At 45.6% G+C, this 26825-nt stretch overlaps 1 protein-coding gene across 4 annotated transcripts in view; it reads left to right on the top strand.

The window, feature by feature from the left end:
• Positions 1-26825, top strand: part of LIG1 (DNA ligase 1) — a 119089-nt gene that overhangs the window by 76559 nt on the left and 15705 nt on the right. For all 4 annotated transcript variants that reach the window (XM_077131303.1, XM_077131301.1, XM_077131300.1 and 1 more), the window contains exons 10-16: positions 13099-13179; positions 13460-13516; positions 21780-21952; positions 24211-24377; positions 24820-24896; positions 25790-25881; positions 26196-26295. In XM_077131303.1, coding sequence (XP_076987418.1) covers positions 13099-13179; positions 13460-13516; positions 21780-21952; positions 24211-24377; positions 24820-24896; positions 25790-25881; positions 26196-26295 — 747 coding nt within the window. The remainder of the gene's footprint in view (positions 1-13098; positions 13180-13459; positions 13517-21779; positions 21953-24210; positions 24378-24819; positions 24897-25789; positions 25882-26195; positions 26296-26825) is intronic.

The following is a 26825-nucleotide window of genomic DNA, read 5'->3' on the forward strand; positions in this document are numbered from 1 at the left end:
GGATTCGTTTCTCGATTTCCCCCTCCGCTTGTTCATTACTAGTGTATAGAAAAGCTACAGATTTTTTAATGTTGATCTTGTAGCCTGCTACTTTGCTGTACTCATTTATTAGCTCTGTTAATTTTGTTGTGGATTTTTCTGGGTTTTCTACATATAGTATCATATCGTCTGCAAACAGTGATAGTTTTACTTCTTCCTTTCCAATTTTGATGCCTTGCATTTCTTTTTCTTGTCTAATTGCTCTGGCTAGAACTTCCAACACAATGTTGAATAATAGTGGTGATAGTGGACATCCTGGTCTTGTTCCTGATCTTAGGGGGAAAGTTTTCAATTTTTCCCCATTGAGGATGATATTAGCTGTGGGTTTTTCATATATTCCCTCTATCATTTTAAGGAAGTTCCCTTGTATTCCTATCTTTTGAAGTGTTTTCAACAGGAAAGGATGTTGAATCTTGTCAAATGCCTTCTCTGCATCAATTGAGATGATCATGTGATTTTTCTGCTTTGATTTGTTGATGTAGTGTATTACATTAATTGATTTTCTTATGTTGAAACATCCTTGCATACCTGGAATGAATCCTACTTGGTCATGATGTATAATTCTTTTAATGTGTTGTTGGATACGATTTGCTAGAATTTTATTGAGGATTTTTGCATCTGTATTCATTAGAGAGATTGGTCTGTAGTTTTCTTTTTTTGTAATATCTTTGCCTGGTTTTGGAATGAGGGTGATGTTGGCTTCATAGAATGAATTAGGTAGTTTTCCCTCCACTTCGATTATGTTGAAGAGTTTGAGGAGAGTTGGTACTAATTCTTTCTGGAATGTTTGATAGAATTCACATGTGAAGCCGTCTGGTCCTGGACTTTTCTTTTTAGGGAGCTTCTGAATGACTAATTCAATCTCTTTACTTGTGATTGGTTTGTTGAGGTCATCTATTTCTTCTTGAGTCAAAGTTGGTTGTTCATGTCTTTCCAGGAACCCGTCCATTTCATCTAAATTGTTGTATTTATTAGCGTAAAGTTGTTCATAATATCCTGTTATTACCTCCTTTATTTCTGTGAGGTCAGTAGTTATGTCTCCTCTTCCATTTCTGACTTTATTTATTTGCATCCTCTCTCTTCTTCTTTTTGTCAATCTTGCTAAGGGCCCATCAATCTTATTGATTTTCTCATAGAACCAACTTCTGGTCTTATTGATTTTCTCTGTTGTTTTCATGTTTTCAATTTCATTTATTTCTGCTCTAATCTTTGTTATTTCTTTCCTTTTGCTTGCTTTGGGATTAGTTTGCTGTTCTTTCTCCAGTTCTTCCAAGTGGACAGTTAATTCCTGCATTTTTGCCTTTTCTTCTTTTCTGATATAGGCATTTAGGGCAATAAATTTCCCTCTTAGCACTGCCTTTGCTGCATCCCATAAGTTTTGATATGTTGTGTCTTCATTTTCATTTGCCTCTAGGTATTTACTAATTTCTCTTGCAATTTCTTCTTTGACCCAGTTGTTGTTTAAGAGTGTGTTGTTGAGCCTCCATGTATTTGTGAATTTTCTGGCCCTCCGCGTATTATTGATTTCCAACTTCATTCCTTTATGATCCGAGAAAGTGTTGTGTATGATTTCAATCTTTTTAAATTTGTTAAGACTTGCTTTGTGACCCAGCATATGGTCTATCTTTGAGAATGATCCATGAGCACTTGAAAAAAAGGCGTATCCTGCTGTTGTGGGATGTAATGTCCTATAAATGTCTGTTAAGTCAAGCTCATTTATAGTAATATTCAGATTCTCTATTTCTTTATTGATCCTCTGTCTAGATGTTCTGTCCATTGATGAGAGTGGTGAATTGAAGTCTCCAACTATTATGGTATATGTGTCTATTTCCCTTTTCAGTGTTTGCAGTGTATTCCTCATGTATTTTGGGGCATTCTGGTTCAGTGCGTAAATATTTATGATTGTTATGTCTTCTTGTTTAATTGTTCCTTTTATTAGTATATAGTGTCCTTCTTTGTCTCTTTTAACTGTTTTACATTTGAAGTCTAATTTGTTGGATATTAGTATAGCCACTCCTGCTCTTTTCTGGTTGTTATTTGCATGAAATATCTTTTCCCAACCTTTCACTTTCAGCCTATATTTATCTTTGGGTCTAAGATGTGTTTCCTGTAGACAGCATATAGAAGGATCCTGTTTTTTAATCCATTCTGCCAGTCTGTGTCTTTTGATTGGGGAATTCAGTCCATTAACATTTAGAGTTATTACTGTTTGGATAATATTTTCCTCTACCATTTTGCCTTTTGTATTATATATATCATATCTGACTTTCCTTCTTTCTACACTCTTCTCCATGCTTCTCTCTTCTGTCTTTTTGTATCTGACTCTAGTGCTCCCTTTAGTATTTCTTGCAGAGCTGGTCTCTTGGTCACAAATTCTCTCAGTGACTTTTTGTCTGAGAATGTTTTAATTTCTCCCTCATTTTTGAAGGACAATTTTGCTCGATATAGGAGTCTTGGTTGGCAGTTTTTCTCTTTTAGTAACTTAAATATATCATCCCACTGTCTTCTAGCTTCCATGGTTTCTGCTGAGAAATCTACACATAGTCTTATTGGGTTTCCCTTGTATGTGATGGATTGCTTCTCTCTCGCTGCTTTCAAGATCCTCTCTTTCTGTTTGAACTCTGACATTCTAACTAGTAAGTGTCTTGGGGAACGCCTATTTGGGTCTAATCTCTTTGGAGTGCGCTGCACTTCTTGGATCTGTAATTTTAGGTCTTTCATAAGAGTTCAGAAATTTTCAGTGATAATTTCTTCCATTAGTTTTTCTCCTCCTTTTCCCTTCTCTTCTCCTTCTGGGACACCCACAACACGTATATTTGTGCGGTTCACATTGTCCTTGAGTTCCCTGATACCCTGTTCAAATTTTTCCATTCTTTTCCTGATAGTTTCTGTTTCTTTTTGGAGTTCAGATGTTCCATCCTCCAAATCACTAATTCTATCTTCTGTCTCTTTAAATCTGTCATTGTAGGTATCCATTGTTTTTTCCATCTTTTCTACTTTATCCTTCACTTCCATAAACTCTGTGATTTGTTTTTTCAGTTTTTCTATTTCTTCTTTTTGATCAGCCCATGTCTTCTTCATGTCCTCCCTCAATTTTTCGATTTCGTTTTTGAACAGGTTTTCCATTTCTGTTCGTATATTCAGCATTAGTTGTTTCAGCGCCTGTATCTCATTTGAACTATTGGTTTGTTCCTTTGACTGCGCCATATTTTCAGTTTTCTGAGCGTGATCCGTTATCTTCTGCTGGCGTCTGGGCATTTAGTCAGATTTCCCTGGGTGTTGGATCCCACAGGTTGAAAGATTTTTCTGTGAAATCTCTGGGTTCTGTTTTTCTTATCCTGCGCAGTAGGTGGCGCAGTGGCACACGTTTGTCTACGGGTTCCACCAGTGAAAGTTGCTATGGGTCCTTTAACTCTGGAAAATTCTCGCCATAGGGGAGGTTCGGCAGCCGAAGCGTCTTGGAAGAGTGCCAGCCGGCCCAGGGTTCCGAACGTGGGGAGGGTCGCCGGCCACCGCAGCACGGGAGAGTGCACTGTTCCCAGCCGGACCAGGGAGTCACGTGTTTGGAAGGGACCCCCCGGTCACTGTTCTCCACAGTCTGGGGATTTCCGACCAAACTCTCTCAGTTGGTCCGGGGGGCCTCGCGTGGTGGGGGCGCCAGCCGCCGCGGCCCAAGGGGACTGCCTGTCCAATTCTGCCAGCTGGCCTGGGAAGGAGGAAGGGAGGGACTCCGGCCGCTTGCCGTCCCACCGAGGAAAGCCCGCGCCCCTCGGTGATCTCACCGGAGCTGGTTCTCCCAGACAGTCCGCTGTTCCAGGATGGGGTACGCCGTCCCTTTGATCTCCGTCGTGGCTCCGGGAGCTGCTCTGTATTGTCTCCACTCCCCCAGTAGCTGTTCTGGAGGAGGAAAGGTGAGGGTGGAAAGGCTGTGGAGGCCAGTGGCGGAGGAGCCGGTGAAGGCAGAAGAGGAGGGCAGGCGGGTCGGCTGCTGCGGGGCGTGGGCGCTGCGTGGCGGGCCGGCGGACAAAGAGAGAGGGGAGAGGAGGGCGGGCAGGTCGGCTGCTGCAGGGCGTGGGCGCCGCGCGGCGGGCCGGCGGACAAAGAGAGAGGGGAGAGGAGGGTGGGCGGGTCGGCTGCTGCGGGGCGTGGGCGCCGCGCGGCGGGCCGGCAGACAAAGAGAGCTATTCTTCCTATTATTTCTTTTTATTCCATATGTTTTACTCTTTTGTTGATATGGTAGATAAAAAGAGCATCAGATACAAGGTTTTCACATTCACAGAGTCACATTGTGAAAGCTATATCATTGTCTAATCATCATCAAGAAACATGGCTACAGGAACACAACTCTACATTTTCAGGCAGTTCCCTCCAGCCTTTCCAGTACATCTTGAACAACAAAGGTGATACCTACTTAATGCGTAAAAATAACCTCCAGGATAACGTCTCGACTCTGTTTGGAATCTCTCAGCCATTGACACTTACTCTTCCCCCTTTTGGTCGAGAAGGTTCTCTCAGTCCCTTGATGCTGAGTCTCAGCTCATTCCAGGATCTATGTCCCACGTTGCCAGGAAGGTCCACACCCCTGGGAGTCATGTCCCACGCAGAGAAGGGGAGGGTAGTGAGACTGCTCGTCATGTTGGCTGGAGGGAGAGGCCACATCTGAGCAACAAAAGAGGCTCTCTTGGGGGTGACTCTTAGGCTTAAATTTTAAGTAGGCTTGACCTATCCTTTGTGGGGTTAAGTTTCATATGAACAAACCCCAAGACTGGGGGCTCAGCCTGTAGCTTTGGTTGTTCACACTGCTTGTGAGAATATCAAGAATTCGACTTGGGACTTGCGGAGAAGATGGCGGCTTAGTAAGACGCGCGGGTCTTAGTTCCTCCTCCAGAAAAGCAACTAAAGAAACAGAAACAATACGAAACAGCTCCCGGAGTCACGACAGAGACCAAAAAGACAGCGTACCCCATTCTGGAACAGCTGAACGGGCAGGGAGAATCTGCTGCAGTGAGATACCCGAGGGGCGCGCGTTTTCCCGGCCGGGGCGGCTGGCGACTGGGGTCCCCTCCACGCACGTGGCTCCCCGGTCTGACTGGGAACGTTGGATAGCGAGACCCTCCCGTCACGCTTGGCGTTTCGGGCCAGCTGGGCAATTAGGACCGGCACTCTCCCAAGCCGCGGTGGCCAGCGACCCCCGCCTCCACGCACGGTTTCCCGGGCCGACTGCCGTGCAGACAGACGAGCGCCACGAGCGCCACCTACTGGGCAGGAAAAGAAAAACAGAGCCCAGAGATTTCACAGAAAAAGCTTTCAACCAGCTGGGTCCCACACCCAGGGAAATCTGATCAAATGCCCAGACACCAGCAGAAAATAATGGATGACGCTCAGAAAATTGAAGATATGGCCCAGTCAAAGGAACAAACCAATAGTTCAAATGAGATACAGGAGCTGAGACAACTAATGCTGAATATACGAACAGAAATGGAAAAACTCTTCAAAAACCAAATCAATAAATTGAGGGAGGACATGAAGAAGACATGGGCTGAACAAAAAGAAGAAATAGAAAATCTGAAAAAACAAATCACAGAACTTATGGGAGTGAAGGACAAAGAAGAAAAAATGGAAAAAACAATGGATACCTACAATGGTAGATCTAAAGAGACAGAAGCTACAATTAGTGAACTGGAGGATGAAACATCTGAATTCCAAAAAGAAACAGAAACTATAGGGAAAAGAATGGAAAAACTGGAGCAGGGGATCAGGGAACTGAATGACAATATGAAGCGCACAAATATACGTGTTGTGGGTGTCCCAGAAGGAGAAGAGAAGGGAAAAGGAGGAGAAAAACTAATGGAAGAAATTATCACTGAAAATTTCCCAACTCTTATGAAAGACCTAAATTTGCAGATCCAAGAAGTGCAGCGCACCCCAAAGAGAATAGACCCAAATAGGCGTTCTCCAAGACACTTACTAGTTAGAATGTCAGAGGTCAAAGAGAAAGAGAGGATCTTGAAAGCAGCAAGAGAAAAACAATCTGTCACATACAAGGGAAACCCAATAAGACTATGTGTAGATTTCTCAGCAGAAACCATGGAAGCTAGAAGACAGTGGGATGATATATTTAAATTACTAAAAGAGAAAAACTGCCAACCAAGACTCCTATATCCAGCAAAATTGTCCTTCAAAAATGAAAGAGAAATTAAAACATTTATAGACAAAAAGTCACTGAGAGAATTTGTGACCAAGAGACCAGCTCTGCAAGAAATACTAAAGGGAGCACTAGAGTCAGATACGAAAAGACAGAAGAGAGAGGTATGGAGTAAAGTGTAGAAAGAAGGAAAATCAGATATGATATATATAATACAAAAGCCAAAATGGTAGAGGAAAATATTATCCAAACAGTAATAATACTAAAAGTTAATGGACTGAATTTCCCAATCAAAAGACGTAGAATGGCAGAATGGATTACGACCCAGCAATACCACTGCTAGGTATCTACTCAAGGGACTTAAGGGCAAAGACACAGACGGACATTTGCACACCAGTGTTTATAGCAGCATTATCTACAATTGCAAAGAGATGGAAACAGCCAAAATGTTCATCAACAGACGAGTGGCTAAACAAACTGTGGCGTATACCTACGATGGAATATTATGCAGCTTTAAGACAGACTAAATTTATGAAGCATGTAATAACATGGATGGACCTAGAGAACATTATGCTGAGTGAGTCTAGCCCAAAACTAAAGGACAAATACTGTAAGGTCCCACTGATGTGAACCGACATTCGAGAATCAGCTTGGAATATATCATTGGTAACAGAGACCAGCAGGAGTTAGAAACAGGGTAAGATAATGGGTAATTGGAACTGAAGGGATACAGACTGTGCAACAGGACTAGATACAAAAACTCAAAAACGGACAGCACAATAATACCTAAGTGTAATGTAAGTAGGTTGGAACACTGAATGAAGCTGCACCTGAAATATGGTTTTTTGTTTGTTTGTTTGTATCTTTTGTTTTTGTTTTTTTTTCTTTTTCCTTTTTATATATATATATATATTATTATTATTATTATTTTAATTCTCTTCTCTATATTAACATTCTATATCTTTTTCTGCTGTTTTGCTAGTTCTTTTCCTAAATTGATGCAAATGTACTAAGAAATGATGATCATGCATCTATGTGATGATACTAAGAATTACTGAGTGCATTTGTAGAATGGAATGATTTCTAAATGTTGTGTTAATTTCTTTTCTTTTTTTTGATTAATAAAAATTAAAAAAAAAAAAAAAAAAAAAAAGAATTCGACTTGGGGAAGTTGAATTTCTCCCCGCTCTCACCATTCCCCGAAGAGGGCTTGCAAATACTTTTCCACTCACTGATCAAATCTCTCTGGGAATCATCGGGGCATCACTCTGGACAAACCCAGAATGGCTTTTAAAAAGTGAAATTTATTAAGTTGCAGGTTTATATTTCTAAGGCCAGGAAAATGTCCAAATTAAGGCAAGGCTATGAAAATGTCCAATCTAAGGCTCCAGGGAAAGATATCTTGATTCCAGAAGGCTGATGACAGTAAGAGTTTCTCTTTCAACTGGAAAGGCACATGGTGAACATGGTGATATCTGCTAGCTTTCTCTCCAGGCTTCTTGTTTCATGAAGTTCCCCCAGGGGCATTTTCCTTCTTCATCTTTAAAGGTCTTTGGCTGTGCGGGCTGTCAGGCTTTTTCCGAAATGGTTCCTTCTTAAAAGGCACCAGTAAGCAACCCACCTTGAATGAGTGAAGACATGTCTCCATGGAACCCATCTAATTAAAAGTTACCATCCACAGTTGGTATCTTCTTCGGAATAATAAAAAAGCTCCCACCCAGCAATATTGAATGAGGATTAAAGGACAAGTCTTTTCTGAGGTCCATAAGATTCAAACCGACACAACAGCCAAGACAATTTTGAAAAAAGAAAAAAGTGGAGAGAATCCCTCTCCCCACTGTCAAGTCTGCAGCCATCAGGACAGATTGGTGAATTGAGAACCCAGAAGCAGACTGTGCAAATTGCCCAGTTAATTTTTGACAAATGCAAAGAACCAAAGCGGTAGAGGGGAATGGTAGCCTTTTCAATAAAGAGTGCTGGAGTAATTGGACACCCCTAGACAAAAAGAAAAGCACCTAGACCTAAACCTCATATTTTATATAAAATTAACTCAAAATGAATCATGAACTTAAATGTAAAATACTAAAGCTTCTAGAAAAAAAGCATAAGATAAAATATTCAGGATCTAGGATTAGGTAAAAAGTTCAGACTTGAAATCCAAAGTATGATCTATAAAAGGAAAAATTGATAAATTGGACCTTATCAAGAATAAAGACTTTTGCTTTATAAAAGACCTTGTTAAGGGCAGTGCAGTGGGGTCTCAGTGGCAGAATTCTCGCCTGCCATGCCGGAGACCCGGGTTCATTTCCCAGTGCCTGCTCATGCCAAAAAAAAAAAAAAAAATTATAAATGAAGAAAATAATTGCAAATCACACAGCTGACAAAAGACTTGTATCTAGAATATATAAAGAGCTCTGGAAAACAAGCAGTCTAATTAGAAAATGGGCAAAAGAGATATACAGACATTTCACTGAAAACAATATGCAGATGGAAAATATGCAAATGAGATGCTCAACATTAGCCATTAGAGAAATGCAAATAAATACCACAGTGCAATATCATACCACATTCCACACCTATCAGAATGACTGCAATAAAAATAGTGATCACACTAAGTGCTGGTTAGGATGCTGAGAAATTGAATTTCTTATACATCACTGTTGGGAGTATAAAATGGTACTGCCACTCTGAAAAACAGTTTGGAGTTCCCTTTAAAGTTAAAAGGAGACTTAGCATATGGTCCAACAACTGCATTCTTGGGCATTATTCCAGAGAAATAGAAACTTCTTTTCACATACAAGCGTGTACATGTGTGGTCATTACAGTTTTATTCATAATAGTCAAAATCTGGAAACTACCTTGAAGTCCTTTAATAAATGAATGGCTAAATAAACGATTTATCCCTATCAATGCTACTACTCAGAGATAAGAAGGAACAAACTATCGATGCAACAATGTGTGCAGATCTCAAGGAAATAATGCTGAGTGAAAAGAGCCAGTGTGAAAAGGATGCTTACTGTATGATTCTATTTGTGTAACATTCATGAAATAACATAGAGATAGAGAAGAGATCATTAGTTGCCAGTATTTAGGGATGGGAGGTTGGTACATGGGAGTCTTGTGGTGATGGTGCAGTTAAGTATCTTGATTTTAGTGGAGGTTACATGAAGCTGCATGTATGCTAAATTGCACAGACATACACACACATATGGGTAAGCTCTTTGAATGATACCCATGCCAATTTCCTGGTTTTCAGAATGTACTCTAGTTGTAGCTAGAGTACAGCATCTACTTAACATTGTGGAAGGCTCAGTGAAGGGTGCACTGGACTTCCCTGTACTTCTCTTTGCATCTTCCTGGGAATCTAGAATTATTTGAAAATAAAAAGTTAAAAAATAAAACTTATTCATTGAGTATCTGAAAAAATACATGTCCCAATAGTGTAGTTAGTGTCAAATAAGAGAAATATAAACACAGGGCTCCTAAACAATATAAATAGCTGAGATGGGAATAGGTAGAGGCAGTAGCAATTTATGAAATACATATATTTACCAGATAGTCTATAGATGTTTAAATTTACCTCTAAGCTTCACATAAGTTTTTAAAGCATATGTGGCAATCCCCAGTTTATAAATGAAGGAACTAATGACACAAGGGATTAAGTAACTTGCCCAGTCCCTGCCACTGAGGGGAAGAGCTGGGATACAAACTCCCATTTCTCTGGGAAACAGAGACTCTCTGTCCCTCAAATATGTGTTAATGCTACACACTGCATTAACTCTTCAGTTCTGCAGATTCTTTGCTAAATTGAGAATCATTAGAGTTCTTTGGAACCATGAATCTGGCACAGACCAGGTACTCACCAAGTGCTTGCTGAGTATCATAGTTTGAGAACTAGTCAAATTTTATTCCTCTAAGTACAGCAGCCACATGTAGTAGAAGCTTGAAACTAACCCCATGGATTTGAAACTTTGACTATAAAGGGAGGTCTGAAGTTTTCCACTGAGCAGAAATTTTAGCTCAGCGTCGTGTGATTCAATAGCATTCATTAGTGAAAAATATTTAGCAATTTCAGATACTAAGTTTGCCCATAAGGAACTTACAGAGAGGTAGGGAATTGACAGGTATGCATGTGTCATATTGCAAGAGTGACAAATGCCATAAAGGAGAATCACATTGCAGTGGTATAATGAATAAAACGGTTAGATGCAAACTTTCATCTAACTGAAGAAAAGCTATGGCATGATAGAATATACGGGATTAAACATATTTATGGATTTCAAAGTAGTCTCCATTGAATATCTCAGAAAAGTTTATCATTATAGTTAGAAGTGTGTCTCCTGACATATTGAACCTTTATGATTTGTATTGTGTCAACCTTTAAATTGAACCATTAGTACTTCACCGAAGCCCCAAGCTTGTTGATTTCTTATGTAATCAAATATCCATCTGAAATTTTTTCTTTTCTAAAGATAGTGTCTTCAAATGAAATGTGATGGTTATTACTGCAGCCTTTAGACCCTATTGAATTTTTCATGTCCTGCAAGTTAGAAGAACGAACACAACAGGCAAAAAGGGGGGCTTGACTTTGTTTCTGCTGAATAGGAAGCCCAATTGATTAAGAATAACAAGCAGTAAGTCCCACATCACTTTGATTTTGTCTTGTGCCTCTAACAATGAACATCAGAAGAAATTCCTTCAGCTTTACTTTTCCGTGATTAAAATTTAGTTATGCTAATAAAAATGTTTTCGTGATTCTTAACATTATCAATTTCACACTCCAACTGAGACCTTATTGATGAGGTTAAACAGCATTATTTTCAAGATGTGACTGCATTGTAATAATAAACTCCTTTTCTTGGGCTGTTTCTTTTATGCTGTTCTATTTCATCTCTGCAGTCATCCTGTGGAAGAAGGGGGCATTTTAGCCATTTTACAGACAGTGAACAATTGGTCCAAGAAGTTAGGTCGGCTTCAACACCCGATAGGAAGGCAGGGTAGGGCTGGGCCTGGGTCCCATGTCTACCTGGTTGCTGAGCCTGGGCTCTTCACCACGGCCCCATCTTGCCTCCTGGGTCTGTGTCTACATTTGTGTGTTTATATATGTATGTCTCTAAGAAAATCAGTGTCTTGTCCTAGTTTCCTTTTCATTTCATGTGATCTTGTGGCTACTTTTCTTGTACCATTCCTGTCCCACTCACTTGTCCTGCATCTTTGACGGCTGCCTCCAGGGCACAGGCAAATCTTTCAGGACCTTCACTTTCCTCACCTTTAAAATGGGGCTGTATCGAAAAGGGTATGCTTTTCTTGGCTTCACTGCATGCCAGGCATTAGGCACCCAGTGCTCCTTATGTGCATTCATGTGTGACATCCACAGCACTACTGTGAGGCAATACTCTCGTTATCCTCATTTCACAAATGAGAAAAGTAAAATAGTTTTGAGGAATCCCAGCTCCCCTTTACTAGCTCTGTGACCTTGGGGAAGTGGCTTAACCTCTCTGTGCCTATATTTCTTCTGAGGCTATAAATCATTTAGACCAGGCTCTGACTGTGGCCATACCCAACAGGTTGTAGCTGTTATTATTATTATTATTCATTTTGTTTTTAGTTCCTTGCTTGGGTCATACAGGTGTGAGTGGCAGAGTTGGATTTGAACCAGGCCGTCTGCCTCTGGGATCCTTCACCCACCATGCTGTGCTACCTCTCAAGAATATGGTGGGACTAGCCCAGAGAGCCAGTACTGTTAGACTCTAATGAGGTGGGTCTGTAATGAGGACTGCACACATTCTCATAAGGCTCTGTGTACAGCTCAACTACTGGCATTAGAATCAGAATTAGTTGAAAGGCATAAAATCCAGAATCCTTTCCAAACCTCTCTTCCCCTATTTTAGTATATATATTTTCTTATTTAACCCTCAGGGTGACATGTGGTAGAGACTTGGAAGCTGCATTGTACAGACAGACACACTGCAGGTCAGAGCAGGGAAGCTGCTTCCCCAGGAGGACATAGCTGGTCGATGGCAGAGTTGGAATTTGAACTCAAAAGGGTCTGACTGCAGGGTCTGGATTGCCATGACTGCCTGGGTTAGCATCAGGCATTAGTGGAGCCTGATGCTGTCTCTGCAGCTGGGTTACTAGCTGTGTGACTGTGAGTGAGTTACTGAGCCACTCTGTGCCCCACTTTCCTTATCTGGAAAATGGAGGCAAAATCCCTCCCTTGTAGAGCTGATTGTTAATAGCTTTAGTGCTGTCAACACAGTGCCGGACCCTTTCTAGCATAACTGCATCCTCCTCCTTCTGTTCTGTCCCAGGGTAGGTGAGGGTGTTCGCTGACGATGGACAAAGGGGTCCTCAGCCTCTTTCTAAGAGTTGACCCTAAATATTCAGATCATGTCACTCTACTGTAGCCTTGCTGATCCCTGTTCTATTCTTGAACTTGCAAGTGTGCCTCCACCACAGGACCTTTGCACTTGCTGTTCCACTGCTGGGAATGCCCTTTCCTTTGCTGTCTACTCTGCTGACCTTTCGTATTACTGCCCTCTGTCCTCCATCAGGCCTCTGAAGTACTTCCCAGAGTGCTTTCTCCCATACTTGGTTTTATTTTGTTTAAAAAAAACATTTTTTTAATAAAATGTGTATCTTTGACGGCAATGATAAGCATAAAAACACCTTTAACTATAAACATAACTATAGCAATTTAAAAAAACAAATTTTTAATAAATAAATAAACAGTTATTTGTTTGTCTTTTTCTGACTCTCCCACGAGAATGTGAGCTCCAGTTTAGCAAACTCTGTTTTTATTCACTCCTGTGCGCTTGTGCCTAGGAATCAGAGCTCAGTAAGCATTAGTTGGAGGAACAACTTCTCTTTGGCCCAGGCAGCTAACCAGTTTATTTTCCTTTTTACCTCCGCAGGCCCCAAAACCCTACCAGCTACAATCCTGCCAAGAACAACTACCATCCTGTCGAGGATGCCTGCTGGAAACCAGGCCAGAAGTGAGGCTTCTCCCCTCCCAAATGGTCTTACTTCAGTCCTTGGCACTGTGGGAGGCTCTAACAGGAGGCCTCAGTTGGAGGGAGTTGCCAAATCTCCCTCTCCCCCGTTCTAGAGATGTAGCCAGGAGCTTTGAAGGAGACAGAAAAAACCTTGGGCAGTGGGGTTGTTTGTGCGCATTTGGATATTAGCAAAGCTGCCCCAGGGAGGTTTGGGAGGATGGGTAGATGGAGGGAAGCATGGGTTATACAAATTGCTCTTATGCCTCTTTTTCTTCCCCAGAGTCCCTTACTTGGCCGTGGCCCGGACATTTGAGAAGATCGAAGAGGTTTCTGCTCGGTAACTGAGCAGGCCTGCCTGGGTCGGGGTAGGGGGTGGGGGGAGGCAGTTACTGCTGATTCACTCTGCCTCACCCTTTCAACCTCTGCTCTGCTCACCCTCATGCCTGACATATGACCTTGGGCCCTCTAATTGGATTTCATTCAGTAAACACTTATTAAGTATCTGCCATTTCTCTGACACTGGGGACAGTGTCATAATATTGATAATAACTAATATAGTAATGACAAGAAATGTTTTAGGTCTGGTTGCTAGGACGGAGACTCAAAATAATGGTGGCTAGAATGAGATAGAAACATATCTCTCTTTAACTACCAGCATAAGCAGTGTCCAGGCCTGCTAGGTAGCTTCATGGTGTCAGAGACCTGGGTTCCCTCAGTCTTATTGCTTTGTTGTAAACAGGATGTTGGCAGTGTGTACTTGGTTCATGATGCCTCTCGCTTGGCCACATCTCTGGGGGGAGGGGGCACAGCCAAGAGGAGGGCTCGAATGCTCTTTTAGCAGACCTGGACACTGTGCAAGTCATCCTCATTTGGTTGGCCAGGACTTGGTCACATGAGCACTCACTGCAAGGGAGGCAGAGAAATGCAGCAGAGTGGGTGCACCCAGCTTCCATTACTGTAGAAGGGGAGAGTGGATGTTGGGAGTTAGTTTGCCATTTCTGCCACAGGTAGAAGGAGCTAACTTTTAATCCATTCTGCCAGTCTATGTCTTTTGATTGGGGAATTCAGTCCATTAACATTTAGTGTTATTACTGTTTGGGTAATACTTTCCTCTACCATTTTGCCTTTTGTATTATATATATCATATCTGACTTTCCTTCTTTCTACACTCTTCTCCATACCTCTTTCTTCTGTCTTTTCGTATCTGACTCTAGTGCTCCCTTTAGTATTTCTTGCAGAGCTGGTCTCTTGGTCACAAATTCTCTCAGTGACTTTTTGTCTGAAAATGTTTTAATTTCTCCCTCATTTTTGAAGGACAATTTTGCTGGATATAGAAGTCTTGGTTGGCAGTTTTTCTCTTTTAGTAATTTAAATATCATCCCACTGTCTCCTTTCTTCCATGGTTTCTGCTGAGAAATCTACACATAGTCTTATGTGTAGGAAGGAAACAAGGGTTTCCCTTGTATGTGATGGATTGTTTTTCTCTTACTGCTTTCAAGATCCTCTCTTTCTCTCTGACCTCTGACATTCTAACTAGTAAGTGTCTTGGAGAACGCCTATTTGGATCTATTCTCTTTGGGGTGCGCTGCACTTCTTGGATCTGTAATTTTAGGTCTTTCATAAGAGTTGGGAAATTTTCAGTGATAATTTCTTCCATTAGTTTTTTTCCTCCTTTTCCCTTCTCTTCTTCTGGGACACCCACAACACGTATATTTGTGTGCTTCATATTATCATTCAATTCCCTGAGCCCCTTCTCAAATTTTTCCATTCTTTTCCCTATAGTTTCTTTTCTTTTTGGATTTCAGATGTTCCATCCTCTAGTTCACTAATTCTAGCCTCTGTCTCTTGAAATCTACCATTGTAGGTTTCCATTGTTTATTTCATCTCTTCTACTGTATCTTTCATTCCCATAAGTTCTGTGATTTGTTTTTTCAGATTTTCTATTTCTTCTTTTTGTTCAGCCCATGCCTTCTTCATGTCCTCCCTCAATTTATTGATTTCGTTTTTGAAGAGGTTTTCCATTTCTGTTCGTATATTCAGCATTAGTTGTCTCAGCTCCTGTATCTCATTTGAACTATTGGTTTGTTCCTTTGACTGGGCCATATCTTCAATTTTCCTGGTGTGATTTGTTATTTTTTTGCTGGTGTCTGGGCATTTAATCAGATTTCCATGAGTGTGGGACCCAGCAGGTTGAAAGACTTTCCTGTGAAGTCTCTGGGCTCTGTTTTTCTTATCCTGCCCAGTATGTGGTGCTTGCCTGTCTGCGGGTCCCACCAGCAAAAGATGTTGTGGCTCCTTTAACTTTGGAAGACTCTCGCTGCTGGGTGTGTGGTGAAGACAGAGGAAAGGTTGTAGGTTGGTTTTAATGACTTCAAATTGTGAAATCCTGGGATCTGAATTCCTTGAGAGAGGGATTCCACCTGAGTTGCGTTTCACCCCTCCCGTGGGGAAGGTTCAGGTGGTAGAGAGCCCTGAAAGCAGCCCACCTCTGCGTTCGGGGCAGTTGCAACCTGTGTAATCCCAGCGCTGAGCCCAGAGGCAACCAATCCTCTGCAGAAACAGCCGCAGAGGGCTCTGTTTCGCCCCTTTTCCTCTTTTTCAGTTAGCCCAATAGGCGACTTCAGCCTTGATCAGTTTCGCCTGAGCTGAGGGCCTATTTTTAGTAGTCAGAAGTTATTCATTAATGCCACTATTAGTGTTAGGTTGGACTCAGTCTCTACTACTGTTGGAGACTCTTTCTTTTCCCTCTGGGAAGTTGCCTGTGGGGGAGGGGCGCCGGCTGCCACGGCTTGGGGAACCGCTGATCCGAGGCTCCCAGCCGGCCCGGGAAGCCGCATGTGTGGGAGGGGCTCCGGTCGCTGGCCGCCGCGGCTTGGGGAATCGCTAATCCGAGGCTCCCAGCCAGCCCGGGAAGCCACGCGTGGGGGAGGGGCGCCAGCCGCTGCGGCTTGGGGAACCACCGATCTGAGGTTCCCAGCTGGCCCGGGAAGCCGCATGTGTGGGAGGGGCTCCGATTGCCGGCCGCCGCAGCTTGGGGAACCGCCGATCTGAGGTTCCCAGCTGGCCCAGGAAGCCGCGTGTGTGGGAGGGGCTCCGGTCGCCGGCCGCCGCAGCTTGGGGAATCGCCGATCCAAGTCTCTCAGCCGGACCGGGAAGGAGGGAGGAAAGGGGGCCAGCTGCCAGCTGCCGCAGCCCGGAGAAGCACGCACCGCTCGGGGACCTCACCGCAGCGGAGTCTCGTAGGCGGTCCAGCCGTTCCAGACTGGGGTACACTGTGTGTCTGGTCTCTGTCGTGGCTCCGGGAGCTGTTCTGTACTGTTTCTAGTTATTTAGTAGTTGTTCTGGAGGAGGAACTAAGATGCGCGCACCTTACTAAGCCGCCATCTTCTCCGGAGGAGCTAACTTTTATTGAGTACTTTTTATTGGGCACTGTGCTAAATATGGTCTCATTTCATCCTCATGATGGCCCTGTGAGCAGGGGGGCTGCTAGCCCCCCTCCTGTTATTCAAATGAGGAAATGAAAGCTCAGAGAAGTGAAGTCCCCTACTCAAGGTCACACAGCTGGTCAATGCTAGTGTTGGGATTCAAATCAAGGGCCTGAGTTCTTAACCATGATGTAATAGTGCCTCCCTGATTAAAAAAAAAAGATTTATATTAGCCCATGCTTCATTGATTATAAGAAGCATAGTTTTCATAGTTTAACATCCCTGAAATCCAGGTGCATCAGGGACAGCTGGTGGCCAGGACATTGAAGTCACACCTGTGCACATGTGAGCATCTTAGTAACTGTTCACAACACTGTCCTTTCAGGGGAGTCATACATCTCTTTGCTATTCCATGCATTAAGTTTAATTGCCATTTAAATGTTAAAATCCTGCCAAAAGATTGCCTCATGAATTGGCATTGAAAGAAAAAGTCATTGCCTTGTGCAATAGAGTCTCCAAAAAGAAGTGTGGGCATGAGTTTGATAATAATAAAGTGGTTGTTGTTTGTTAGAGGAAAGAACGCAATTCTGTGCATTCTTGCCAAGGAACAGCTAATACCTCATGATACCTGAGAGAGCATAATCGTCATAAGCTGGTGGAGCTGGGGTACGTGTACCAGGACTGCCTGTCCCATGCACAGCAGTGTGACTAGAGGAGGCGGTGACAGGGCCTTTAGAATAGATGAAAGGACTTCCTGGGCACTGGGAAGCTGCTGTGACTGATGCATGGCCCAGACCATTAGTAAGGCAGCACATGTTCATTTGTCAGAAGCTGCATGCTGATTTTGAACAGAAGACATTATTAGTTTCCCATTCCTGTGTAACAAATTACAAAAAACTGAGCAGCTAAAAATAACACCTATCTATTATCTGGCCACTTGTGTAGGTCAGGAGTCAGCATGGTGTGGCTGGAGCCTCTGCTCCAGGCTTCACAAGACTGCCGCTGGGGACTTGGCCAGGACTGGTTCTCAGCTGTGGCTCAGGGTCCCTCAGGTTATTGGCAGAATCTACTCCCTTGTAGCTGTAGTATTCATGGCAGCTTGCTTTGTGAAAACCAGCAACAGACAGAGAGGCTCTCGAACCAGCTGGGTGGCAAGATGGAGTCTTACATAAAGTAACATAATTATGGGAATGACATTCTATCATCTTTGCCACATTTATTTGGTCAGGAGCAAAGCCAGACCTCACCCACACTGAAGGGATTGGGGTTGCCCAAGGCTGTGAGCACTGGGAGGTGGGGATCCTGGGGCCACTCTAGAGTCTTCCCACCACAGACCTTGGTGGGACATTCTTTTGAGAAATGCTATATCACCAATGCTTTGATAACAGTGTAGACAATGTTATGTGAAAAATCAGATATCGGAGCCACTGAGTTGACAAGTGTTTCAGAAAAGACAGGATGCTCTGTGGGAAGACATTTTAAGAATTCCTTAACCAATTTATTTTGCTTCAAGAGAAGGAGTTGTATTCAGGATTGTTTCGTAGGCAGCGCTCCCAGGAATTACTGGTGGATTAAATGCAGGAAAAGAAAGAAAGGACGTTGACCCCAAGGCTTTTGGATGAGCTGCTGGAAGGATGGATTTACCATCTACTGGGATGGAGAAGATGCAGGAGGAGCAAAGTTAGGAGGGAGATGAAGAACAGAGCTTTGGGCCTGTTAAGTCTGATGTCCATGCTATTAGATGTTCTAGGATGGTGTTGAGTCTTTATTGACGTGTTGGATTTATGAGCCTGGATTAAGGACCGTAGTGGAGATGAAATGTAGAAATCAGCAGTATGTCTGTCTTAGGCAACCTTTGAGGCTAGACGAGAGGTCTAAGGAGCAGGCAAAGCATAAGAGAACAGGTCCAAGGACTGAGTCTTGAGGCATTCATTATAAGAGGTCTAGGAGGTGAGAAGGAACCAAGGAAGATTAAAAATGAATGGGAATTAGGTAGGGAAGCCATTCTAGCGTGGGGTCCTAGAAGCTAAACGAAGATAAACGCTGCCAAGAGGCCAAATGCAAAGTGTGCTGAGGACTGACCGTTAAAGTTAGCAACCAGGAGCTCCTTGGTGACCTTGACAGTCAGGTGTAGAGGTGGAGGATGGTCAGTTCAAGGTGGGGCACAGCCCAGACAAAGGATGAGGGTGAGAACCAACATGTTGAATGATGGGGTGTGATGGGTGAGGGGGATAGGGATTGCAACCTGCTGGGTGTCACTGGAACATGGGAAGCAAATGGGCCAGGCCAGGATGGACTTGGTTTTGTTTTTGCTTATTTGCTTGCAATTGTCCTGGGTCAGCAGCTCATACTGGGATTAGCTGGACGGTCCTGCAGATCTTGCCTGGGGTCCCTCATGCGGCCAGGCCATCTCAGGGCTGTCTCAAGTCTGGTGGTCTGAGAGGGCCTCTCTCAATGGCTGCTTCATCCCATGAGAAGTGACTTATAAGAGGGCATAGGTAGCTAGCTACAAGTCCTCTTGAGGCCCAGGCTCAGAAGTCCCATGATGCCATTCCTACCTCATTCTGTGGGTCAGAGCAAGACTCAAAGGTAGCCCAGATTCATGGGGTGGAGAACCAGGCCCCACTCCTGAAGGCAATCAAAAGTAACTTGTCTTGCTGACATTTCTCAATGTTGGTGAAAGGAAATCCAGTTCTGGGTTGCAGCAGGTACTCCCCATTGCATTGCAGAGCTTTCACCTGCAGAGCCCTGCACGCCCAGTCATGCTCTGTGCTGACCACCCCCATGCACAGGTGGCACTGACCCTACTCCTTTCTGGGTCATTCCTGGCCCCCTTTCTCCCTGACCTTCCCACTTTGGCATTCACTTCTGTATTTAGTTTATGTAAAATTATCCTATGCAGCACACCCCTCATGCTGATTCCTACTTACTACTAACACCATTATTTCCAGATCTTTCAGTATTGATTTAAGCAGATTCTAGCTCCTTTTAACTGCCGTATGGTATAATATTCCTTCATTTTCTCTTCCTGCATTTCATGTTTCAGTGGAGCACTGAGGTTGTTCCTAGTGCTTTGTTTCTTTGTTCTTATATATGTGCTTCTTCATGAACTTGTGAGTAATGGCCCCTGGGGCATAAAACACCCCCTACCCCACCTCCTACCCTTGTGCTTGCAAATCTTGGAGGTCTGGGCAGGGCCTGAAAGAGCCTGGAAGGCCAAGCCAAAGGGCTCAGATTCCAGCCTGTGGAAACAGCAGAGAGAGGCCATGTTGGCCAGAGCCCTGTAGGGGCAGGCATCTCTCTTCTTCCTGGCTGTGTGCTCATGGGCATGTGGCCTGACCTCTCTGGGCCTTACTTTTGTTGAGAGTAAAGTGAAGATTATGTCTCACGATGGCTGTGGGACTATGCAGCACAGCACGTAGTTTCGGGAGAAACTGTCAGAAATCACTTGACCTGAGAAAACTGCCATTGCCTATTTATGGCCCCATAGTCCAGAATTGGAGGTTTTGTTTTTTTTTTTTTTTGAAATAATTTTAGACTTACAGAAAATTGCCCAAACAGTACCATACAGAGAGTTCACATATATTTATCACCAGCTTGCATCAGCATCCACAGCTATCAAATCCAGGACATTAACATTGACAGAATCCTACTAAGCAATCTTCAGATTTTATTTTGGTGAGACCATTTTCCCATGTCTTCTCTGGTCCAGGACCCATCCAGATCCCCACTGCATTTAGTTGTCTTCTGTTCTTAGTCTCTATAAATCTTAGACAGTTCTTCAGTTTTTCTTTGGCTTTCATTACCCTCATACTTTGGCAGGGGCTGGTGATTCTGTAGATACTCTCTCAATCTGAGTTTGCCTGATATGTCCTCAGGATCACATTCTTTTGTTTAGAAGACCCCAGAAGTGATGCCTCCTCCGTGCATCCTGTTTGGGTGCACAGTGTCCCAGTGTCTTGTTATGGGTGTTGTCTCCCAAGCGTTTGGCTCTCGTTCCTTTTGTAATGAATAAACACCTTGTAGGAATTTACTTTGACACTATGCACATATCTTATTACTCCTCAAATTTTTACCCACTAATTTTAGCACCTGTACTAGTTTCTTAGGGTTGGTATAATAATTACCCTGAACTGGGTGGTTTAAATTAACAGAAATTTCTTTCTCACAGTTCGGAAGACCAGAAATCAGAAATTAACATTTTGGTAGAGTTGGTTCCTTCTAGAGGCTCGGAGGGAAAATCCCGCCTTAGGTCTCTCTTAGCTCTTGGTGATTACAGGCGAACCTGGGTTTCCTGGGCCTATAGGTGCATTACTCCAACCTCCACTGCTGTCTTCACCTCACCTTCTTGCCCTGTATCTCTGTGTCCTTTTCTCTCTCTTCTGAGGACACTCAGAGGGTTTAGGACCCACACTGATTCAGTATGATCTCATCTCAAGCTTTACCTTAATTACATCTATCTGCAAAGACCCTGTTTCCAAATGAGGTCACATTCTGAGGTTCTGGGGAGCATGAACTTTTGGAGGACACTCTTCAGTCCACTTCAGCAGCCCACGGAGACTCCATCTGCAGCCGTTATTAACGGTGTGTGCCTACATTTGTTACTTGGAACTCTCCTGTAAGATAATCACAGCTTCTCTTTTCAGTTAGACTTTCTGAATTTGCCAATGCAAACCTAGGAGTTTTCACATTTTCCATGACATAGACAGAAACCTATTTCTGGAGCAGCATGGTGTAGAGGTTGGGAGCACACGTCCTCGAGCAAATGGCCTTGGTTTGACTCTCAGCTTCATACTTACTAGCTCTGTGTCCTTGGGCAAGATATGTAAACCTTCTGTGCCTCAGTGGCTTCATCTGTCAAATGGGAATGACAACAGTATATACCCTACTCGGGGGGTGTCAGGGTTCAAGGAGTTCAAGGGCTCAGTACTTCAAACCAGCACCTGGCTCAGGGGAAATGCTCCCAGTACAAAGGTCAGTGCTCTCCTTGCTGTTGTTCCACCTAATTCCCTTCTGGGATTTGGCACCGAATCCCTCTCCTTCCAGCAGTGGTTCTGCCTGGGGCCCTTGTACCTAGACTTGGCTCTTCCTCTTCACTTCCCCCTGCTTCCTGTTATCCTCCCTCACCCCCACCCCAAAGTACCAGGTAGTCACAGCCCTGTCCCCTCCCTCCAGGCTCCGGATGGTAGAGACGCTGAGCAACCTGCTACGCTCCGTGGTGGCCCTGTCCCCTGCAGACCTCCTCCCCATCCTCTACCTCAGCTTCAACCGTCTTGGGCCACCCCAGCAGGGCCTGGAGCTTGGCGTTGGTGACAGTGTCCTTCTCAAGGCGGTGGCCCAGACCACAGGTGAGAAAGGGGCTGTGGTGGTGGGCCCAAAGGAGAGTTGCTTAGAGGGAGAGACGTGGGGAGAGACTGAGGATGGAGAATGGGGGAGATGAGGCAAGATAACCAGCTGGGGACAGACTGCAGGGCTGGAGAGAGAGCAAGTGGGGGGCACTGGTTAGGGTAAGAGATGACAGGGCCCCACTTGGAATGGGAGCTGTGGGGACAGAGAGGAGGGGCTGGGGAAAAGTTCAGCAGGTGAAGACAACAGGATTGTAAGTAGGGTTGGTGATTGGGGCTCAGGGAGGTTGCAGAGGTCCTTAAGGACTTGAGCAGAACCTGGAGGGCAGAGGAGGTGTTCAAGAACGTTGGAGACAAGAGGAGGACAGGTGTGGAGAGGCTGGCTGGGGGCCTGGTGCCTGGGTGATGGGGGAGAGGTTGGAGGTATGGTCAGAGGCTGCCTGCCCAGGGCTGTGAATACTCAGCTTTACCATGAGGGTGACCAGCAGCCCGAGGTCTGTGAGTTGGTGAGAGGTGGGGCCACTCAGGCAGAGTGGAGGCCAGGGTGGTGGGGGTAGGGTGGGAAAAGAGGCTGCCAGGATCCTGGAGGAAGAGGAGCCAGCTAGGGCTGTAGGGAGCAGAAGAGAGGGGATAGAGCGAGGAGATGTAGGAGGCGAGGGGGCCTGATGGGCTTGGGGAGGGAGGCAAGGATAATGCTTCAGGATTTATTGGTGACTGAGTGAATGGTGGAACCATCGCCTCAAGGGGACCCTGGTGAAAGGCAGGTGAAATGTCACCTCAAGACCAGGTACGAGAGAGATGGATCCTTGGGCCTCCAGGGCCAGTCGAGGAATGAGAAAATAGTCTGACACTCCCTGGATCTAGATCAGAGGCCAAGATTTGAGTGTCTGCAGCTTAGGAGGGGTGATGGAAGGATGGATGAGTTCTTGGTTCACAGAGAATATTAGGGGCTTTTAAAAGAGTTGAACTATGGGGAGCACCAATGTTTAAGGAAGCAGGAGTTCAAGGTTTCATGAGAAGACAAAGGGACTGAGAACTATTGACTGGGGCATAGAAAAGGGCTATGAAGCCATGGAAGCCTGAAGATGTAAAGCTCAAAATTTTCTTGTTCATTTGAGGTACATTTATTAAGTACTGAGTTCATACCAGACCCAGTGCGAGCTGTATCCTTTAGGAATTCTCTCGGCTGCAAGTAACAGAAAATCCACCTACTCTGGCTTAAACCCAGAAGGACTTGTTTTTCTCACATAGTGAGGAGTGAAGAGGTTGGCAGCTGCCAAGGCTGGTTTTGCTTGTCCGGCCATGCTGTTGGGGCCCAGGCCTTCGCTGCCGCTTTGCACTGCTGTCCTTGGTATCTTGTCCTCCAGGCCCTTGCGGCTCTCCTCGTGATCCCCTGGTGGCTGCCCGAGCCCCACACGCACAGTTGCCTCACCACTGACAACAAGTTGCCCACGTCACACACAGCCGTGACTGTTCATGCTTGTAGCTGTTGCATTGTGGTGGTTCTGCCTGTAGCTGCGAGGTTCTGACCGTCTTGTAGGTCTTCTGGTGCCTTCCTGGCAGCAGCCACACATCACTAGATGGAAATACTTGCTGTTTTATTATGAATTGTTTTCCTTTTATATATTACACTTAGGACATTATATTGAATTATATGTGTTGGCAAGTTGTATTATCTGTGAATTTCATTTCAGAATAGGAAAAGGACAACAGAGAATATCTCTCCTGAGAAGGGTGTGTAGGTTCTGAGAAGTTGGGGACCACTGATTGAAGCAGTTGTGGTCATCCAGTGCTCCATATTCGCAGCCTCCTGCTTTTGCAGCTGAGCAGGGTCTTGGGACCCAGCTCTGGTCAATAAGTAAGGCCAAACATATCCAATCTGTTTCAATCAATGATTTCAGAAAGAAACAGTAACCAAAAAAAAATGAGCAAAAGGCTGGTTGGTGACTCCTGGGGTGTTAGTGCCAGTGGGGGGACAGGCCGAGGGTATCCCGGCCTCTTCTCTTTTCTTTCTGCTCTTCTTGCCCTGCCAGTGCACTTGGCCTGGCTTGTTCACACAACTTGCCCCTGTGATCCCCTGTTGGGCCTCCTACCCTGAGCGAACGGAAGGCAGATGTAGAACAAGCCTTTCCAGCCTCTGGATGAGCAGCAGCAGTGGGGAGTACAGGCGCGAGCTGGAAGCCCAGCTACTGGAGAAAGCCACTAGAGAAAGGGGGCGCCCCCCTGCCCTGCTTATCCCCACTCTGCTCTCTCCCACCAAGGTCGGCAGCTGGAGTCTGTCCGGGCTGAGGCAGCTGAGAAGGGTGATGTGGGGCTGGTGGCTGAGAACAGCCGCAGCACTCAAAGAATCATGCTGCCCCCGCCCCCACTCACAGCCTCTGGGGTCTTCACCAAGTTCTGTGACATCGCCAGGCTCGTCGGCAGCGCTGTGAGTGGGGCAGGGTGGCTCCACTTTCCCCCGGCCCTCTGCTCTTCCTCTCTGGGGGATGAAAAGCCACATGTACAGTGAGAAGGCTTTTGGTTCGACTATTTGGGCCTGGGTCTCTCCATTGTGCTTGTGATTCAGGGCGTCCTTTCCTTCTTCCTGCTCTGGAGGCTAGGGAAGATCTCGAGATTCTGTTGCACGGTGTCTACCATGTGGCTGGACTTAATCCGTATTTGCTGAATAAAGGAAGAAAGGCCCAAACAGCCAGCCTTTGCTGCACTGAGAGCAAGGGGCTGTGGGAGTTGGGAGGTGGGATGGTGTGAGGACAGGGGCAGGTATTCCCCCAGTAGGAAGAGGCAGCTCCCTGGGTGGCTTGGCTGGTGGGAGGAAGTGCGGTTTCCTCCCTTCCTGCAGCCACTGGCTTCTCTTCCCTTACCTCTTGCAGTCTACCACCAAGAAGATGGACATCATCAAAGGCCTTTTTGTTGCCTGCCGCAACTCGGAAGCCCGCTTCATTGCCAGGTGAGTGAATGGGACAGGAGCTAAAAGTAGGGAGGGCCTGGCAGCTAGAACCACCTGATACCTGACTGCCCTTGGATAAGAAAAGCATGAGCAAAGGGCCCAGGCCTATGGGGATGGGGGCTGGGGGGGAGGGTCTAAGTTTTTTCTCATAAGCCAACTCCTATCCTCCAGCGTTGCTGTCTGGAGGGAACCTGGGGCTCATGAGTAAAAGGCCCTGTGACCTGAGGTGAGGCCTGCTGTGGCCTGGAAGCCAGATCAGCCTGGCACACACGCACACGTTTGCCATGACGGTGAAAACAAAACCATTAACAGCTCATGTCCACTGGGCATTTCCTGGGTTCCCTAACCTGTAATGAGTGCTTTATCCCATCAGTTCCTGCCAATGACTCTGTAAGGCAGGCCCTGTTCTCCACCCCAATTTATAGAAGGGCGAATGGAAGCACACAGAGAGTAAGCCCCTTTCCTGAGTCAGCAGCTCAAACCATGGCTGGTATTAGGGGCAGGCTGTTGACCACCCCTGCCCTTGGCACCTCTGGGCGGCCTTCCTAGTTCCAGGCCCAGCTCTGCCCCTGAATCACCCTCCCTTCTCGACCCTTATCCCCCTCGCTGAGAGCTACTGAGAGCAGTAGTGAAAGCACCTTCAGGGCCAGAGATCTGCTCCCTGTGCAGGTCAGTGGTTATGATTGATTTTAGCCAGCTTTGGTTTTCTCATTTCTCATCTCTTAAGGGGGGCTGTGTGATCTTTTGGTCTCTTCCAACTCTGAAGATTTTTGTGGGTTTTGGAAAGGGGGTCTACAAAGGGTTGAGGCTGGGGGACTGGAGGAAGGAGGAGCAAGGTTTAGGGAACAAGACTCAAAAGGTGTCAGCAGACCCACTTCCCTTTTCTTCCCCAGGTCCCTGAGTGGACGGCTGCGCCTCGGGCTGGCAGAGCAGTCAGTCCTGGCTGCTCTTGCCCAGGCTGTGAGCCTCACACCCCCAGGCCAAGGTGAGCTCCTCTGGCCATTCTCCATGCCCACCACTCTCCTTTTTAGAAGCCCAGCCCTCCTACTCCCAGCCTGCCTCTGACCTCCTACCCCCTGTCTGACCTCCTGTTCCCTGCCCCACCTCCTTCCCCCCAGGTGGTTCCTCCCTCCTGGTGCACTCCAGGCCTTACTGTCCCCTGAACCCTCTGTCCTCCCCCTTCTCATGGAAGGCATCCTGTGCGGTGTTATGTACGTTTCTTTCTGTACAACAGACCACCCTCTGGACCTGGGGGGGTGGATTGGGCCCATCTCAACATTCCAGTGAATCTTTTCTTAGAATTTCCCCCAGCTGTGGTGGATGCTGGGAAGGGCAAGACAGCAGAGGCCAGAAAAACTTGGCTGGAGGAGCAAAGCATGATCCTGAAGCAGACATTCTGGTGAGCTGGTGATGTCTAGGGATAGTGGGCAGGGGGGAGAGGGGAGGTGGCATGTAGGGTGGGCTTGTGAGCAGGAGGGTCTGGGGGCAGAGAGAAATGGGGAGGGGAGATAGTCAAGGTTGCTGATGGGCACGAGGCAGGTGACAGAGATGGGGAAGGTGGCAGTTGTTGGAATGTCAGTGACGTAGGGACAGGGAGAAGCAAAAAAGGACCCTGGCAGCTGTCGAGTACAACAGCATCGAGACGTTTCAGAGTCACTGAGGGGGCCAGGTATATGGAAAGGCTGAGAGCAACCCAGGGTGGGGTCGTGACTGTTGCAGAGTGAGGGGTAATGACAGCCACAGCAAGGAAGTCTACAAGATGATGGTAAGGGCGCCAGAGAGAGCCGTGAGCAGGAACATTGGCCAGGGGCAGAAGAGGTGTGACAGCGAGATGGAGACTGCCTCAGAGCAGGTGGCAGAGGCAGGAAGCCTATAAGCAGTTCCATGATGCCTGCTTACCAAGCCAGCGCTGTGCCAGGGGGCTGGGCA

This window comes from Tamandua tetradactyla, chromosome 16 (genome assembly GCF_023851605.1).
Source record: "Tamandua tetradactyla isolate mTamTet1 chromosome 16, mTamTet1.pri, whole genome shotgun sequence".
NCBI lineage: Eukaryota > Metazoa > Chordata > Mammalia > Pilosa > Myrmecophagidae > Tamandua > Tamandua tetradactyla.